This window comes from Argiope bruennichi, chromosome X1 (assembly GCF_947563725.1).
Source record: "Argiope bruennichi chromosome X1, qqArgBrue1.1, whole genome shotgun sequence".
Classification (NCBI taxonomy): Eukaryota; Metazoa; Arthropoda; class Arachnida; order Araneae; family Araneidae; genus Argiope; species Argiope bruennichi.
Window position 1 is genome coordinate 95,609,996 of NC_079162.1, and position 20,516 is coordinate 95,630,511.

Here is a 20,516-nt window from a genome sequence, read left to right on the forward strand (position 1 = left end):
ATAGATATCAAACAATGAAAAACAATACTTTCATATTTTTAAGCAACCATACAATTCAACATAAGTTATTTTGGAGGAAGTACTTTTGGTTATGAAATTAAGAGAATAATTGCCAGTGGAATGAACATAAATGATGATATAATGAACACTGATTAATCATGTTAATTTTCTGGACACAATAAAACCTATTTTTAGGAGAAAATAATAAGCACGTCTAGTTTAAATTTCTAATTTTTCTTGCGAGAAAAAACAAAACTTTCAACTCGTCATGAAAAGCTTAACACAAACATTGAAATTAAAGAAACTTAATGAATAAGATAATCATCAATAATACATTTTACTGAAAGAGTAAAAGGTTTCTTTTCAAAATAAGAATTCTGTCACCCACTTTGGGTGAATTCCTTTTCTCTACACACATGCAGCTAGTATGTGTAGATGGAGGGGGAAGAAAGTCAGTAGGAGAATGAGAATAATCATATAATAACAAAACATGAGTAAATGAGGCATAAGTATTTTATTTCAATCTATCACATATTAATAAATAAGATGAAGTACCTTAATTGCAAACTTGGTACTTCACATATGCCTCTGTTTAGAAATGCAGTTTTCTGAAACTTATTGTAACAATTTTTTAAGGCACAAAAAAGCAATACAGTGTACGTTTAAGATATACTTAGGAACACATACATCACAATATTAACTACAGTTTAATTGAAAATAATTTTTTATATTGCTTTTGTGTTTAGAAAATACAAGCTACAAGTCAGGTAATAATTTACTAATTGTAGAAGACTGAAATGAAAACATCTGATTATTTTATAAATATAATTCTGAACGAAAACAATAAAATAAAAGCACTCCATAGATTATATAAAGTTAACTACAATGAATTAACAAGCTTAAAAGGCAACACTGGTTTCTCAGGCAAGAGAAACACATTACAAAAATTCAAATATTGGGAGGGAGGGGGGGGGGGAAACCCAGCAGCAAGAATAATAACATGACAATTTTTTTCCAAGTCGAGCCTTTTCTAGGAAAAGCATACAGGGATTTCAAATAACTAAAAGATAGTAAGCACTAGGTGAAAGTAAGTTATAACTAAATCTATTTCAAAACGTTAAGAAAATCAACAAGTTGAATAAAAATACAAATTTCCATTGAAAATTCAACAGAAAAAAACCCCTGCTTTCAAAACAGAGAACTTAGAGCAACAAGTTTCAGATACTAGATAAAAATCATAATTTTACCTCAAGTGCATTTCTTGAAAGTTGGTTACTCAATGATTGAATAAAGGAATTAGAAAATTAAGGTTAATGAAAGTTATAATAATAATGAAATGATTAATTTTTATTCGTTTAAAATCTATGAATTTAGAATAAAACTAGAGTTGATTTAGATTCCTAATGAATAAACTTTAATACTTAATGATTTAACATTTTTTTCAAAAACATTTAGAACATCTTAATATTAACTATGAGTTGAATATTTTTTTAACATCACATTTGTAAATATTCTATTCCAATAGTAGATAATATTCAATATAAAGAAAAAACCAGCAAGAAGTGAACTTGAGATAAAAAATATTACTTTACACTTGTGTCAAAATATATATAACCTTATACATAAAAATAATTCATATTTAATAAATCCAATAAAAATAAAATTCAAAAGCATATAAAACTTTTTAATTCTAGAAATTTGTGAAGAAAGCAATAGATAAACGATGAGCTAAGTACCATCGAGGTTCCAACCAAAAGCACAATTTTGTAATGAATATTAACTATCTGTAATAAAATTTTGTGGCACACTACAAAATTCTACTCATTACAATTTGAATTTTTTTTTCTTTTTACATTAATACAAAATTTATTTTCATAGAAACTTTTTATTTACACTTTTAATACTGATATTAAATATTTCCTAATGATGAAATCACACACTATTTATTACTTATGTGTATTTCAATATTTAATAACAGAACAAATTCACAACAGTAGGTATAAGTATTGCTTATATTTTCATATTGCTGAAATAGATATTTACGTGCATGGTTAAAAAATGAAATCGCCAAAATAAGGCTATATATTAATCATGAGTTTTCGCCACACTCAACATTAAATCACGCAAATTCACATCTGTTACACTATTAATCAAACAGCTGGACATTACAGATAACATTCCACACAAATGAGAACATACATTAAAAGCTTATTGCAATAAATTTACACAACTGTAAATTAAAAATGATTACATGTATAGTAGGTGATGCCATCAATCAAAATATCTAGCAATGGAAAAATTCACTTCTCACTGCAATTAATATATATCACCAATGTTTTCTTTCACTGAGATGAAACTTACTTTTCACATAAAATAACAATCGAAAAAGTTCTATGGTATACAAGCTCCTTTAATTGCATAGCTTAAGTTCAATGTAAAACTGCAAATGAATTTTATTACACGGAAGAAAGGAATATTATAAACATCATATACAATAAATACAACAAGGAAACTAATGTAAAATCTTGCACAAGAAAGGTAACGTTTTATTAGTACATGCATAATACAGAGACGAGGCATTAATATTTTAAGAGAATAACATAATTTTACAAACATAAAAGAAATAAATTCACAATAAAGTTCAAAAGACAACTTAGAACAAGTAATTTAAGAGATTAAATTTGCACAAAGATATGATTTATATCATCAAACAACCCAGACATCAAAGTAAGAATAATAATCATTTTTACTCAGTGATTAATATATGGGATGAAACTACGCATTAGTAAAAAAAATCATTCCGCTTTAGAACATTCTCAGAATTTAGACATGATATTAAAAAATAAGATCTAGAAAAAACCCGAATTACAATTCTGTTCAATGTCTCCAAGAAGTGACAAATTTTTCTAATGACATGGAATAAGTGACTAGCAAAAGAGAAACATACCAAAAAATCTTAGGTCAATGACTAGGTCAATAAATACTATTAAATATAAAAGTGTTTAAACCCATAATAAGTGTTCAACACTTAAATAACGACAAACAATTTTATTTTATGAGCTTTGGTCATGATACAATAACATACATAAAAAATTTAAAGAGATTAAACCTAGAACTACATGTTGTCACATGCATGCTATTCAATTATTTTCTTAAAATAATTTTATGGCATTTCATTAATATATATATGCTTTAATTTTTCCATAGTTTTTCTCACTAAGTACCAAAATATATTTGCACAAATGTATTTACTAATAAAAATATGCTAAGTTTTCAAAAATTAGATAAATTGTATATCCATGCAAACATAAACAGTAATAGTTCTCTAACTGATTTAAATTTTATATAATAATTTTTAAAAAATGAAATAAAACAATATAAATACATACCCTCCAATATTTAATTAGGTGAAAACTATGGAGTTATGGATATATATAGGAAAAACTACAGATAATTATAAAAAACACCGAAAATACCTTCTTCTTGAATCTTTGATCATAGCAGCGTTGGTAATTTAAACATGTTTAGAAAACCGAAAACACACACGCACACCTGGAATCTTGTTCTAGCATGAATATGAAAATGAATGAATATGAATCCTCATTACAAAAATCAATATGGGAATTTATTATGATATTAAACTGAACAATGATAACTTAAGAAAAGCAAAAGAGCTTGATATTTAATGAAACAAAATTGTAAATGTGTAACATATAGTGCTAATTTATTTAATCGTGTTGTCTGATTTTTTTAAAAAAATTATTTCACTTATATATTTAGTCAATAATACATGTCTATTAAATAATTTTGAACAATGTTTGAAAGTATTTGTTTTAAACTAATTAAAATTCTTTAGGAATACCTATTCTCCAATAATTAGTTAATATTAAATTATTTGTAACATATCGGTAAAGAAGTACTAATGATGAACGAGTAACCGATGTTGGCGGGTATGTCAATATATAATATAGAGAATAATATACATATCATTACAAGATTTTAACAATTCTGCAAACCAAGCAGATATTGTATAATTATTATCCAGACGAAAATTCAATAGTTATAAACTTTACAGCATTACAGTAAAAGTTCATTTTAGGGGAATAAAATTCAAGATTCGAGCTCGATTCGAGTATGAAATCTTTCATTCGCACTAAATATATTGCTGGTAATTGTGATCGTAGGAAACATGATTAAACACAATAAACCGATTAAAGATACTTGAAATATGTTGGGTTTGAAATCTGTCCGAATTGTAGAAAAGAAAATTAAAAAATTGAAGTAGTTGTCAAAAGACATTTATAAACTACCCATTTCACAAACGCAAAATTCTTTTATTCGCATTTAAATCCAGACATTTGAGTATAAATTTTCTAAATAAATGTTGTAAAAGCTACAGCACCATGATGTAAAATTTTCCCAAATAATAGTTCAACTAATCTCACTACTTTGATTCATTACAGTTCAATATAGAGGATGAAAAACTGCATTAGTATGCCTGAGAACCTTTTAAAATCTATATTTCATAAACTGTAAGTTTGGAAATGAATACCAACCAATATCAATCTTTAATGTATTAATGGAAAAAGAAATCGTTCTCATAAATTATCTCCTTTTTCAAATAAATTTCTTCAATCTTGCATCCTTAAAACCACATTATAATTATACAAACTTTTATAATAAGGTATTTACTGTATATAGATTTCCTAAAAGATACCACTTTTAAACAGAAATACAATGGCCTTTTAACAAATGACGGAAATAACCAATTCTAGAAGGAAATGACACAATATACTGAAAGGAGTGGAAGAAATTATAAAAAACATCTAAGAAACAACATTCAAATTAATACTTCCTAAAAACTCGTAATGTAAGAAACATTACGAAGATAATGACATAAAATAAAATTCATATCATGAAAAATTATGAAAAAAATCATATTGGATTCTTGCAAAAGTTTGCTAAACTTAAATCTGCAATAATAATTTTCGAAATAGCCTTTTGTAAATATACAAATATATATTACATTAATGGTCCTACACAAGTTTAGAAAGGCAACTGAACTAATAACTGCTTGCAGAAAGTTTATTGAGCCTACATACAAAACAGGAATATTTCATAGCTCTTTTAAATAAATTTCATTTTAATGTAGAACAGAATATTATTAAAACTACATATAATATTTATTGCAAAATCCAACAATATTAAAATATTCACGAAGAAAACAATTTATATAACTTTTTTACATTATATGAAAATGAATTATATTGAAAAACAAAAGGGGAAAAAAATTCTTAAGTTACTTGCAGATGAATGATATACATGAGAAACGATACAATCGAAAAGTTTCTTCTTCAATTTAATATTAATGAATGTGAGAATGAAAAGAAAAATACATAATTAACAATCTCATATATATTATCCCACAATAATTTACAGCATCCACAAGTAAAGAAATTTAAAATGGATAAAAAAACAAGTTTTTGGAATGAAAACGAAGATGATTCTTATTTGCAAATCTCAGAGAATCTTCTAAGAATGAAAATAACATTTGAAATGAAGAAGCTTCTAAAAATAGCTATTTACTGAGCCCATTATATTAAAGAAATATGAAAAAATATTAATGCTTTCTAAACAATCCACACATTCATAAATATCTAAAAACAATTCTGCAATAAAGAAGCATTTTTTAAAAATACAACCAGTGAAGGGGGAAAAAATGAACTTTATAACTAACAATGCTAATGAATAAGATAAGGAATTCTAACATATTCTTCATTTTAAATTTGCTATTAAAAACAAATAAAAACATAATTGCTGTGCAACCATTCTGTCGATGCATTATACATGAAGCACATAAATTTTAATTATGATGAAAAAAAGGTGAAAAAAATATTGAAACAATCTGTAACACTTTTTCTCACTATCAGACTTCTTATGATGGACGAGGTAGAAAGCCATTTATTTCAGGCTCTATCCATTGTGTTATTATGAGAGAAACCATTTTGTGCAATAAGGTCTTGACATTTTCCCATTCCCTGAAAAGAAAAGGGTATTTATGGAGAGGCTTAAAATAAATTATCAAAAACTTTCCTATCAGCTGTTTAAATGGAAACTCACGAATACAGCACTCACATTTCATTTTCATTTCAACTTCACTCGAACAAATAAACAAATAGAAAGAGTTAACTATAACTTTCCATTATATACAAATATATTATTTGAAGACATAATAATTAATAAAAAAGTAGAATTAATTGAATTTTTATGGAAACAACGAACTCTGAATAATTGGAGAAGTTGCTAAGAGATAGAATGTCTCATGTAGGTATTTAATGCAAAAGACAATTAAAAAGACTTAAATTATATTGAATTAGCCGTTTATATTAAATCCATGCCTGATTTTTATCTAGATAAATTGCCACCTTTGTCAGACCAGATGACAAAATCTCCGGAAACATGATGATAGAAATTTTTTTTATGAATGACAATGGAATTTGAAATATAGGGGGTGGGCAATCATCTATAATATCATACCTGTGTATGCAGACATTTGTTTAATACTAATCAACTGACTGTAGAGGAAATTTTTATTTTCCAGATGAATTTCATTTTCATAACGTCTGTATTCGAAATATCATGCTATAAACTAACACTTTAAATTTATCTTGGGAGCGTATGCTTACTTTTAATTTATTCTTACAACATAATTTAAATAATTGTGAACTGACTGAAATATATATATATATATTTGGATTTCAGGGACTGCGATTAGTATTAATTTTCTTATGAGGTGAAGAGCAACAACATATTAAGTTATGCAAAATATTTATACATTAACAGTTTAATAATTTTTTTGCAAGAGAAAATAAATAGATATCATATGTGACAAAGTATAAGACTAAAAAAGGAAAAAAAAATCAATGAAAATAAAAGCGATCAATTAATTTTATTTTTGAAAATATTAATGTTAGTTTGACATTCAAATATATTTTAAACAAAATAAAGTGTTCCTGAAAAAGGTAGATAATTGTCATCCACTTTAATAAAATTTAGAAACACAATTTAACTTTTTTCACAACCAACATACATTAAGTTGTTATATAAATTTACTTTATATATATATATATATATATATATATATATATATATATATATATATATATATATATATATATATATATATATATATATATATACTGCAACTTAAATGAAATTTAATAATCGATTTGCACTTTTACTTACTCTTCAGGTACTTTAGCGATCATTTCAGTATAATATTTCACTTTTGGTTCGGTTCCACTTGTTCGAATGGTAGCTTCACAACCGTTTTCAAAGTAAAAAGTAATCATTTGTGTGCTTGAACTACTAGGCAAAATCTGTAAAAATATTCTAATTCATTATAAAACATAAAACTAATGTTCTATAAATAAAAATTCCAAAACAAAAATGTAAGCAATTACTAGAGCTAATATTGTCTAATGTTACACCATATAAATCCGATATCTTATTTAGAACACGCCAGTTTTCATATCCGATGCGATAGTTTAAATAATGGAACATGTTCATTATAATAATAAAAAAAGTATATGAAATTTGGGAGCATGAATAAATATTAAATATTTCGTTCGTTTTCTATATAATAATGAAACAAATATTTGAAATGAATTTTCATGGTAAATAAATGTAAGGAAAAAACGATTTTCAATTTTCATTTTAATTATATACTATACCGTTTGAATTAATTGGGGCAAACATGTTTTTCTTGTCTGAGTTTTTATGTGATTGCCAGTAATGTCCCGAACAGCCTCAAACCGGTTATGTATGCCTAGAGGTAGTGTGACGGATCGACCTTGACCATAATTTTCTAACTTGATTGGTTTTAGTGCATCAATTATTCAGTTGTGAGCCTTTCAGTGCGGTATCTGATGGTTTAATTCCGCGTTACTTTTACTTGTTTAAAGATGGATATTACACCGAAGAAGCGTTCTAAAATAATCTATCTTAATGAACACACTTCTATGACTGTGATAAATATAGCTACGGCAGTTAGTGTGAGAAAATCAAGAGTTTCAAGTATTTTAAGAACATTTCAAGACTCCGGATCATCGCCTCAAAAAGAAAAGGGAAATGTGGGCGCAAACGGAAAACAAGTCCAAGAACTGATAAAATTCTAATAAGAAATAGCAACATAAATCTAAGAAAAACAAGCACAGACCTTCAAAGGGATTTATTAGATTATGGTGCTGAAGCGAGTACCACCGCTGTTTGGAAAAGGCTTCTGAAAGTTCGCCGTAAGGCAACAAGACAGGGGAAAAAACAATTTCTAACAAAAAAAAAATGAAGAAAAAGCGTTTAGCATTGGTCACAAAATATCGAGCATGGACTGTTAACGACTGGAAGAAAGTGATTTTCAGTGACGAAACACATTTATTTGTGCAGAGATATAAATCAAATGTAGTTACACGAAGTGAAGGTGAAACTCTGCGGCCAAATCATATCCAACAGACTTGTAAAATCCCCTTCTGAACAAATGTTATGGGTTTTTTCCCCACAACAAACGGCACTGGAAGCTTAATTTCTCTTAAAGGCAGGATGAATTCTGTCAAATACATAGAAATATTATGCAGTAGGATTGTTCATTTATGGAAACATTTCAACATGACTTGATCCCTTGTCAGACTTCCAGACTTTTATGTGGGAAAATAAAAGTGCTTGATTGGTCTGATAATTCACGAGACATAAATCCCATTGAGAACTTATGGCATATTCTCAAGAATCATTTAGCTAAGATGAATTGCACAACAACAGAAAAAATTATAAAAAGTGCTGTACAAGTATGGTTCTACGATGATGAAGTTAAGAACATGTGCGCTACAGTAGTGGATTCAATGCCCAGACATGTTGAAGAGGTCATTTCAGCTAAAGGAGGACATACTTCGTATTAATATTGATATTTATCAGTTTACTTAAGGCATGTAATGATTAAAAGCTAAGGTTTAAGAAAAAATCTTTTCCATTTGTCACAATTAATTCGAATAGCATAGTATACCTATTTTTGTAGCACAGAGCACTAAATCATTTTGTTATAAGGGGAAAAAAAAAAAAAAGAAAAAAAGACATTGGCTTTTTGTATTTAAAAGACGTCAGATACATACTAGTTTTATACAGTCCATGTATATAAGATGAGTATAATAAATAAAATGTTTCGGATTGATTAACAAAACAATGCTTATTAATACGAGGTAAACAGGTTTTCAGCAGTATTTCTAGAAGAGTTATAGAGATAAGAAAAAAATAGGAATACCAAATTAAATCATTTATTGAAAGTTCTGCAAGAAAGAAATTAATAATGATGATCATATTTGAAAGGTCATACACAAGTTGAAAAGAGAGTTAATGGTTATGGCAAAGGAACAATTGTTATTTAATGCAACCAAATAGTGCACACACTTCATTCAAGCATCATTTTTTATATTACCTTTTGAATTTAACTCTCAATTAGAAGCTATTAAAGTTGTTAATGATTTTAAAATTGAAAGAGACTATTAATATAGACTGAATCACAAAATGACATTTTATAATAATAATGCCACTATGTAAACTCTTCAGCAATAGTACATTTATACAGAGTTTACTAAGCTTTATCAAAATGTTTTCCATCCTCGGAAAAGTAAAAGCGTATTTATCAGACAACACTTTTGTGTGCTTAGCTAATTTAATCTTAGAATTATTGTTAATTATTTATAAAAACAACTGCATGGCATAGGATTACAGGTTGATATCATGAGGGAGGATTGTGACTAAGTATCAAGAATCCTCAAAATGAGCAAAGTAAAATTCTGATATAATTTTGAATTATTCAAAAAGGCAATATAAGTAATTGATTATAATTAATAATAATCGCATTTATAATTGATAACTGTCATCTATACATATTATAAAATGAAGTCTCCTGAAAGTATCTGTATGTTTAAAAGAGAAAAACTCGAGAAATACTTAACTGATATTATAGATATTTGTACCATTTTGTAGTGCATTTATTGGGGAAGGTTTTAGTATATTAAAGTCATATCAAAATAAAAAAAAAGGAGTTTTATAATTGCGATTTTAATTATTTTCTTACTACGCTTCACGGATGCGTAAAACAGCAGTATCTGTACTTTGCACTATCCGCGAATGTGCGAAAATCTCAGACTGCGTATGCACAAATAACAAGTGCTGTAGTATGCATATGCGATACATTTCCTTGTTTACGTCCGATTTTAAACGACGATTCAAAACTCATTATGCCACAAAAAAAGGAAATCCAACCTCGGTCGGAGTACATTAAATGCCAAAACGCTTCGTTTGTTGCGCGATAATGAAAATGTAGATAAAAGAAAAGTTCGGTTAGCGAATATCAGAGAAAGAATGTCCCCACTTAGGGAAGGAGAGTCTTTTGTTGAGCGAAGTAATCATCTCTCTTTAAATCGCACTGCAATTGAATTACAGAGACAGAATGAATTTCCTGTGCAGCAGTGATCGCCCCGCCAATATAGTTTACAAAGAAATATTATGACACAAGCTGAATTTTATTTTCATATCAGATTATACAGAGTTGATAAACAGGTGTGGAACAGTGGGAGTACAATGACTTATTTGTATATTTTTAAATTTTAAAACAGCTTTATTTTCTATTGTATATTCTTAGTGAATTGTTTTGTCTATGAACATATATTTATATCCTTTTAACAGTCTGATTATTTCTGAATGTGTGCTATAAAATTTTTTTCGTAGTTATTTTCGATGATTTCTAAACATAATTTTATGTTTATTTAATATTGTGTGGCATGCCCATGTCATATCGGGCGGAGGCAGGACTTAAGTTTAAAGATAATTTTTTCTCTTGGATGTTATATCATGGGCAACGCTGTGCACTGCTAGTAATTAATAATCGGTAATAACCTATCAATGTGATAAATTGATTAATCAATTTGACTGTTTATTATTAATAAAAGACCACAATTATAAATTTTGTGTTACAATAAAAAAGAGAGTATTTACTATAATATATAACAACGTTATAATATCGAGTGTAGTATAACGTTACATAGAAATACTTGCAGAGTTTTGCATTTTTTCTTATATTTCTAGCATATTATTTCTTTCTATTGCATCTTATATGTCCGAATCAATACATAAGAAATTAAATCTGAAATCAATACTAATTTACATTTTCTTACAAAGGTCGAAACATAGTTTGTAACAGTTAAACAATAAATTTTTAATCTTTAGTACATTTTATAAAAAATTAAGTGTTTGATTATTAGGAAATATTTGAGAATCTTATCAAAACTCTCCAATGGATGCTATAAAGCACACAGTTTTTCATATTTTCAGCAGAATCGAAATACACTGATTTTGAGCAGTAAAATATAACCGAAGTGGCTATTTAGATGTAGGAGTCGGGGAAGAGGGAGAGGATCTTGCATTGATAACTAAACAAAGAAAATGCAGTGATTTTCTTTTTATAAAAGAGTTATAAAAACTCAAATGCTACAGATACAGGGCCAATGTAAATCGAAAATTGAGCATGTTAAAAAAGCATTTTAATAATAATATTTTAAAGAATTTTGAAAAAATTAGGAGCTTACAGCTTTTTGATCTGCCTGGAGACTATCAAAACCTGTTGTAAGATCTCTAACACCAACAACTGGAAATGGAGAATCACCTTCAAGAAATTTGGGATACTGCAAATAAAATGAAATAAGACTATTTGTAATACAATAAAATATATAATATAATAAAATAAACACAAAAAAAATGAAGAGATAAATGGAAATAATACCTCATTTTTAATACCATTGAAATTTCTTAATCTATTAAACATCGATGCAATCGCTTCTGGATCATGGCTGATGAAATATGAGTTGCAGCTAACATGATATCCATATCTATAAAAATATTTTTTTAACTAATCATAATGCAAAAACTAGGAATTTTTTGAACAAATCTAAAATTTCCAATAAGAAAAGGAGTACTATATAAAAATTCATAAACGTATATTTAAAAGAATTCTTTTCCCACCACTCAAAACACTTGGACATATGGATGCACAAACATACATTTCCGAAGTTAGAAGATAAAATGGTAAAAGGGAAAAAACCCACTAACGCTGATTTTCAAATTCAACATAAAATTGCTCACTTTAGATACGATTCCCTCAGGAAATCAAACAATAATTTGTTTTCTGAATAAGCGTGAGCTGCCATCTGTGTCATTTGCATTGCTGCACGAATTCCATCCTTATCCAAAACTTCATAGCCACACATGTAACCTAATACGAAATATACTATATTATAGCATAACTAAAACATTACATTTTCATAAAATACAAATTTATGAATATTGCGTGGGTTTATTTAGTTTCAATTTAATAATATATTGAATAATATAAAACTAAGAATTCGTCGAGTAGAAAATTCACGAAACAGTGAAAGAATGTTCTTAAACTGGAAAAATACCTTAACGTAAAGTAAAAGAAAAACAAATAAATACGAAGTATTAGATTATGAACAGATAGAAATCTACAGTTGATAGGAGCATAAAAAAATTCTAATATAAAAAGAATGTCCTTTTATGGAAATTCTTTTAAATAAACTTACCAATAGCTTCTTCAAAAGCGAATACAAATGTCATTCCTTGATTCATGCAATCAAAAGCTTTATTTGCCATCCATTTGAAACCAGTTAATGTTTCCTAAAATTTTTAAGAAGTTACAATTTATTTTCCCATTAAAATCTCAAATAAATATACAAGATGTTTAACAATGGACCCACTAATTTTGAAATGAGATCCTTCTGAAAAGATGGAAGACTAATGAAATAAATTCCTTGCCCGCAGGGAAGACCTTAAATATAAGATACAGGAGTTACAGAATAATTGTAAACGTTGCCATAAACGGCACAATATGTTTTATCTAAATATTGAGTGAGATATTTTCTGTAAATAATGAAGAATCTGCCTTTAGCTAGACATGATTCGAATCGCAACATAATTAATTTTAATGAGCACTTCACATAGTAATGGGAAGCACAAATGAAAAATGAAACTCGTAGTCACCCTTTGTAGTATGTCAATAGAAATGGATTAACATTGCCCAAATTATTAAATTTTCAAGCTCATCCACAGTTAAAATATTTTATTAAAGAACAATACTAAGAACTCCACAGAAAGTAAAATCAGGTGAGTATGGAAGACAATCCATGTTTATTCTCTTAATTATAAAATAATTCAAAGCAATGGTTCGTTTACCAAAGTATTTCTAAAAAATGGCAAAAATGACTGGCAGTTGATTTGCTTCTCATTTTGCATGAACCACGAAATGCCTTGCTTACTGTCTCCAAAGACCCAACATCTCTTGTTCATTAGTAAATATTTCTTGTAAGAATAAAAGGCCGATACTTTCCACAGATTGAAGGATATGTATGAAGATTGTAGAAATCAAATGTGGTTTTTAACGTCCTTCAAATGTCAGTTCTATTTGTTCACGAAATCAATCAAGTGAAAATGAACGTCATATATAAACTTTTCGATTTATTATCGCATCGAACTGTTATGGTTTGGCGATTTAGGATCTTGGATAGAAACCTATGTTGGACATTCCTCAGGTTTCTACTAAGTGCCATTAATCTGGATTCTGCTGCAACGTTTTGGACGAACTTCTTCAGATTATAATCACTTATTATAACATTTTCATTTGTAACTATATATTGCTTAGGATCAATATTTCCCACAAACTCATCAGTCTTGCTATCGATTAAAATTTGATGAAAAGATAGAAAATTATTTCAATATCAATATCTTTCACAACTTTAAGGTCGGGATAAGTTATACGTTATTGCGATCAAATGCGATTTTATTAGTGATATTTGAATACAAAAACGACGTGCTGCGACACTGAATAAATGACTTCATTCACTTCCTATAGTGTACTGATCTCCTATCATATTTCAGCAGCAGATTATTCAAAGGTAGATTATTTTAAATATAGACAAGAATGGACCCGTAACTGCGCGCAAAAGGCAAGTAATCCATGGCATGATTAAAAACAATTGAAGCACAATCTTTTGCATATGCTTCAGAGTAATTTATAGGAATTTGTACGATAACATTATCGCACAGTATTTTTTGTGAACAACATTTATAAATAATTTTGAAACTTCTGCATCAGTTTTATGATTTTTCTCAATAAACACAACATTTCTTTCATTTTTATACCAGCCAATGTTATTCAGTTATTTCAATACAAATTTAGGAAATCTTTCAAAACACTATACATTAATCAGTTAAGAATCTCTAATAATGCAGACTTACTGAAAGATAAACTATACTCAAAAACGAAAGCAAAACATAAAAAGGAATCTTACATAAAATGTAAATCCTTCCACTTCTGATATGCTTCTAAGAATTTTGGAAGATACAGCGCTTGACACCATACAGCAATTAGCTAAAAAAAAGTAATTATATCAAATTAACTAGTCAAAATATTCAAATCACATGCAAATATGGAGGGGAAAAAAAACGGCAGCATCATAAATAAAATTAACAATAAACAGATATTTTGAACATAAGCATATACAGTTGAAAAATTGATACCTAAAACACAATTTATTTTGAACGGAATAAATGAGTAAAATAATTAGCTTATATATGAAGTTGGTAAATTGGTATAAATATATCCTTGCCTTATATTTTTTAATCCAATGTAGCATAAAATTTCATTAATAGCAAAACTCTACAACTTACAGCATTTGATATATTTTGAATAAACAAGTACAACACTTCTAAAGGGCATAGCAAAATCAATGCAAGATTTGAATTTGCCACCATTCGTGCAGTAAAGTGTTGGCAACCCAATTACAAAACCATTTGATAGCTGATAGTTTAGGGATAGTAAAAATTGAGCGTTACACGACTGAATGTGTTTTCATTGTTAAACAATATTTTAAAAATAATGGAAGTCTGGAGGCTACATTTCGGAAATTTTAGAAATGGCCCCTTAGATCGTGTGATTTAATACTATTGGATTTCCTTTTATAGGGTTATTTGAAGTCAAAAGGTCTATGCCAACAAGCCCACAAGCACGCGTGCATTGAAGGAGGAAATTCAATGCTGCATCAACGAAATTCTGCCACATTTATGTAAAATGGTCATGAAAAATTTTGACAAAAGAGTGAGTATGTGCCAGCAAAGCCATGATGGCCTATTGCCCTATGAATTATTATATATATATTCCTATCCTCCGTACTTTACGATTTAATAAAAACATAATTTAAAGGGGAAAAAATTGTGTTTATTTAATTCAAATCTTGCGTTAACACGTTGTTCCGTCGTATAAAGCTCCATTTTTGCTAACCCTAAACTATTAGTTGTCAAATGGTTTTTTAAATAGAATTGCCAACACTTTACTGCACGAATGATGGTACATTCAAATCTTGCGTTAATTTTGGGACACCCTTTTAAAACACTAAATTCAAATTAAACACAAAAATAGGCAGTATATAGCGGAATCTTAAATAAATTCCAATAGACTCTTACCAGGATTTTTTTTTGCATCAGCATCAAGAATTTTCCAGAGCCAAGAACCCAATAGAGCCCCAACTTCATTTCCCGTATAAACGTGCCATTTTCCACTATATAAAAGAAAAATTGAAGTGAATCACTCAATAACCTAAAATTAGATACTAAAAAGTTCCAAAAAATTATCAAGATATACTTAGAAAGTTTCTCAGCTACAGCTAGACGATCTGCATCGGGATCATTAGCTAAAATTAAACGGCTACCAACTGCATTAGCAGTAGCAATTGAAAGATCCTAAAAAAGAAAAAGAAAAAAAAAGCCCACCAGTTTAAATCTTTTCATAACTACATGAATCCAGAGACAAAAATAAAAGAAAGAGAATAATATTAATTTTATAACAGTTTTACAAAATCATTAAATCAAAATGTCAGATCAAAAACTGGCTCTAAATCCTTCTTAGCCAACCAAAGCATACATTGTTCTTGGATATGCAGAATGCTTATAAGTCATGAACTTCGACATGCAACCGATTGAAAACAATTCGTTTTTCAGCTATTGAATCACTGAAAACAGAAACACTGCAAGACTTCACAAAATCCATTTGTGAAATGCACAATCCTAGCTTCAAATAATTTTGGTTACAGGTGAACCTAATATATAAAATAGTTCTTTTTCTCAAAAATATGAATTATAGGATATATTGGGCACTACATTTTTAAAAGAGCTGATTAAGTGAAATTTCAAATTTTTCACTTACACCCTTTTCTGCTATTAATGACTCAATATATACAATAATAATATACAGGTAATTATCGAAAGAATGAAAATGCTACAAACGAATCTAAGAATTTTTATCAATAAGACGTAGGGCTACCATTGACAAGTAATACAACTTGGATTCGCCTGGGAATCGAATTATAAGAATTGAAGAGTGTTTAGAGGAATATTGTACCATTCTTCATGAGAATATTGTGAAAGTTCTGGGAGTGATGCTGATGGAAGATATCAATTCCGAATTGAACTTTTTAAAATAGACCATAACGGCTCGATTATATTGAGGCCAAATAGATGTTTCACTTCATATTCACCAAACCAATATTGGGCAAGTCCCACTGTCTGAATAGGAACATTACCTTATCGTAAAATTCCATCTCTAATGGAAAATAAAGTCTGCATCATAGGATGAACCTAGTCAGCTAAAACTTCCTTTACTTCTTCCCAGTGATCTTTCCTTTCAGGGTTATGAAGGCCAGAAAACCATGATACGGCTTCCCATACCATGACAGATACACTTGGAAGAAGACAATCACGACTTCATGCTTGTGCAGGTGTCCTCGAAACTTGTACTCATCCTGTTGTGGAATAAAGTGTGAAAGATGATTCTTCTGATCATTCCACTTATTTATCGACCAGGTTTTGTGGTTGTAGCATTATTGTATTGCAGGACATATTTGGGGTTAACAACTCTGAGAAGTTGCTTAGAAATTGCTGCTCTGCCGTAAATGATTTGTTTATGAAGGAGCTAATTTTATTTATTGACACTGGAGAACGCTGAATGATCTCTGCGATAACTTAGATTGCTGTTGTTTTCTTTATAGACATTACAATCCAATTCAATACCCGTCTGTCTTTTTTACTCAGATTCGCCTTCCGCCCACTATTTTGTTATGCCGCGCTCGTCTTGCCGCGGTGTGTGTACGCTGTCATGACTTTTGACACCGTATCTCTAGAAACGCCTACAATCTGGGATGCTTCGGTTACAGATGTTCTATCTTGTCAGATTCCAACAATTAGGCCTCTTTGAAAGTCTGTGAGGCCTGACATTTTACGCTATTTGACAAAAATCCAAGACGTAAACAACTTCACTAAAGCTACCTCATACTACCATCTATGATTATATATATATAATTACATTTTAATGCTTACGAAATGCATTCTTAAATAAATATCATTTTTATACATAGGGTTTCCCATTATTTTGATAATTACCTGTAGTTTAGAACAAGGCAAAACTTCAAAATTAATAACTGCCACAATTCCATCAATACTTTTCATAATATATACACATCAAAAATAAATAATAAAAAAATTTAAAATTCCATTTTAAATACAAAACAGTAATATCCTCTTACCTCTAAAAAAAGAGAAGATAAATATTTAGCATTTGATTGGATGGGGATTTCAAATTATATTTTAACTAAAGTAATTAGCAATTTTACTTTGTTCATACAGGAAATGAAGTACAATTTTATTTCCTAGTTTTAATTAAAGAGCAAGTGAAAAAACACCTATCAGTACAGAAAGAACACTTTAAATAAAAAAAAGTACTCCAAAGAAAAAAATAAAGAGAAATTTCTAAATGAAAGACATTTATTAGTATGATTACAACATCCAATGAATTTCTAATTACAAATAACCTTGATCATTTCTAGTAGAGTTTTTTAGAACAAATCCTAATATGAAAGCATTTAACTATTAAATTGCCATCATGTTTTTATGGAAGTAACATAAAAGAATGTGAATTCACTTTTGAAAATAATACAAATTTCCAAACGAACTTAAGATTAAACGAAATCATGGAGGAGTATTCTAACTGCTCACTGTTTATATGCAATGAAGAGCATATAAATAAATATTTGTTATGTTATAAGAAAAATTTCATACATAAAATACACAAAACTAATGAAGCATCATATGTTTTACAGATATTCATAAATACACTTACTAAGCAGTTTTTTTCTTCTGGATTAGGGAATTTAACCGTGGGAAAATCGGGATCAGGATACATCTGTTCTTTTACCGGCACATAATTCTCAAAATTCAACTTCTGAAAAGCTTTCTTCATATATGAATGAGACACTCCATGCATTGCAGTGAAAGTAATCTTCAGTGATGAAAATCCCGAGGGTGAGCTGGAAATCATCAATTTTTTTTGAAAAAAAAAAAAAATGAAGAGAAACATCAAACCCAAAAGGTGATGCATTAGGTTTATATATATGTTTTAAGGCTTTCTTTAAAAAATATTATCCATATTTGTCTAAATTAAGGTAAATGATAATACAAAATTTCTTTTCTTTTTCAGCTACAGGAAACATGAAGAAATTAATATACCTTTTTATCTACAATTCTGTATTAAAGGTAATAGATTCTATTAGTCTATTATTGTAATTGTATCCAAAATGTAATACATGTAACCTAAAAGTATCTGACTCAGAATTACAACAAAAGCCAACTACTACTATTCTTTTTTGAAATGTTGACATTACTTCGCTATCATTTCTTGAACCAATTTTTTACTATACTTTAAACTATTTTTTTATATTTCAAAATTTCAAGGAATAATTTCAATTAGGATGCTTAGTAATAAATTGCTAAAAAATTAATGCATAATATATTTTCTGATTAAGCCTTGATGAAGTAAGTTCAACTTCATGAACATAGTGAGGATAAATTAGTAATTCATATTCTGACTTTTTAAAAGCATTAAAATGACAAAAGCCATATTGATAATGATCATCATCTTTTTGTGGTATTAACTGAACAAAAATAAATAAAACATGTATTTGACACATTTTAATTTTGATCAGGAAGCACAAATTTTATGATCCTTCTTTAACTTTTAAAGAAAATAGAAAAATTTGAAAACATAGATTTAAGGTTTAATTAAGACTCATAAGTGGAAAAATAAGAATCAATTATTATTGAAAAGCTCTAGGCTTTAATGATATAGTAGAATCTAATTATCTCATATTCTATTTTAACTTTCACTCATTCAGAATCAAGAAAACACACAAAAAATGTACTAAGTAGTTTTCATTATAACGGGTGCTTCCTTCACTATCGGAGGATCAAGAACCCCAAGATGGTATATTTAGTGTTTGTTCTAGTAAATTTCACGCCAGTTAGACTAGCATAAAAGTAAATATCAATATTAAGCCTTCATTACTTTTTGTTCAAATTTTTATGTTTTAATGAATCACTGTTTGATTTGATTTTTAATATGACTGGATTCTTGGATGTGAAGAATATTCAGTGAAATAGTGTAGGATGTAAACAATGACAGGGACGACACTGATGTACGATCAAGTGAAGCCAATTATGCTAAAAGGAAGCCACTGAAATGCCATTGAAGTAGCCTAAAAATATAAGCCAGAAGTGATCTTGAGTCTGTACACGCTCTACATAACATAGTGTGCTATAGCTGCTAGAGAACATCGATTTACAAAGAATCAACATACTGTTACGAATCTGTGATGCGGCTTCCCAGCATAGTTGGTTCCATAGGAGGTCCCAGAGCTTGGTGACAAACTTGGCGACCATTTGGCGCCAAAATAGATTATACCCGAAACATCGAGAATTTTCCTGATCCGTCCAGTAGGAGCCGAGTTACGCCCCGAACGTTCCTGATTGGTTGAGAGGCTTCTAGCCCTCCCTCCTGAGACCTGTAAAAGGAGCTGCAGCTGCCGGGCAGTGACGGTGAATTGAGTCGTGAACGAGTGGTGAACCAGAGAGTAGTCGAAGAGTTGTCGGAAGCGACAGTGCGAAGTCGTCATCGGAAGCGATATAGAAGAGTCGTAGTCATGGACCAGTGGAGTCGAAGAGTAGTCGGGATCGACGGTAAAGAACTGGCCTTCCAGAGATAAGCGGAGCAGCGACGGAGTGAAGCTAGTGCTGAACTAAGCTGTGTGCTACTGTCTGCAGTAGAGTCTGTTGTATGCTGCGGTTTATGTTGTTTTGTATGCTGCTGTGTATGCTGCACGTCTCGAATGAAGATAATCGTCTTCTGTGCTGTATATAGTTGTTCGTCTTTGTGCTGTCCTGTGTGTCTTCGTGTAAATAAACGTCGTTGTTTTATTTTCTACTGCCGCCTGGTGATTGAGCGTTCTTCACACCATATAACCCCCACTATCCAAACGAAGCCCGGAAATTTCGTAACAATACTATTACAACCA

General features: G+C 29.2%; 1 protein-coding gene across 1 annotated transcript in view; it reads right to left on the reverse strand.

Moving 5' to 3' along the window:
- Positions 1 to 495: 495 nt before the first annotated feature.
- The window catches only part of LOC129958985 (phosphopentomutase-like), a 28,248-nt gene continuing 8,227 nt past the window's right edge, over positions 496 to 20,516 (reverse strand). Inside the window, exons 7-16 of the mRNA XM_056071750.1 lie at positions 18,290 to 18,476; positions 15,761 to 15,858; positions 15,583 to 15,677; positions 14,412 to 14,491; positions 12,648 to 12,741; positions 12,190 to 12,319; positions 11,831 to 11,936; positions 11,637 to 11,732; positions 7,246 to 7,379; positions 496 to 6,038 (exon numbers count right to left, since the gene is read on the reverse strand). Coding sequence (XP_055927725.1) covers positions 5,936 to 6,038; positions 7,246 to 7,379; positions 11,637 to 11,732; positions 11,831 to 11,936; positions 12,190 to 12,319; positions 12,648 to 12,741; positions 14,412 to 14,491; positions 15,583 to 15,677; positions 15,761 to 15,858; positions 18,290 to 18,476 — 1,123 coding nt within the window. The 3' untranslated portion in view covers positions 496 to 5,935. The remainder of the gene's footprint in view (positions 6,039 to 7,245; positions 7,380 to 11,636; positions 11,733 to 11,830; positions 11,937 to 12,189; positions 12,320 to 12,647; positions 12,742 to 14,411; positions 14,492 to 15,582; positions 15,678 to 15,760; positions 15,859 to 18,289; positions 18,477 to 20,516) is intronic.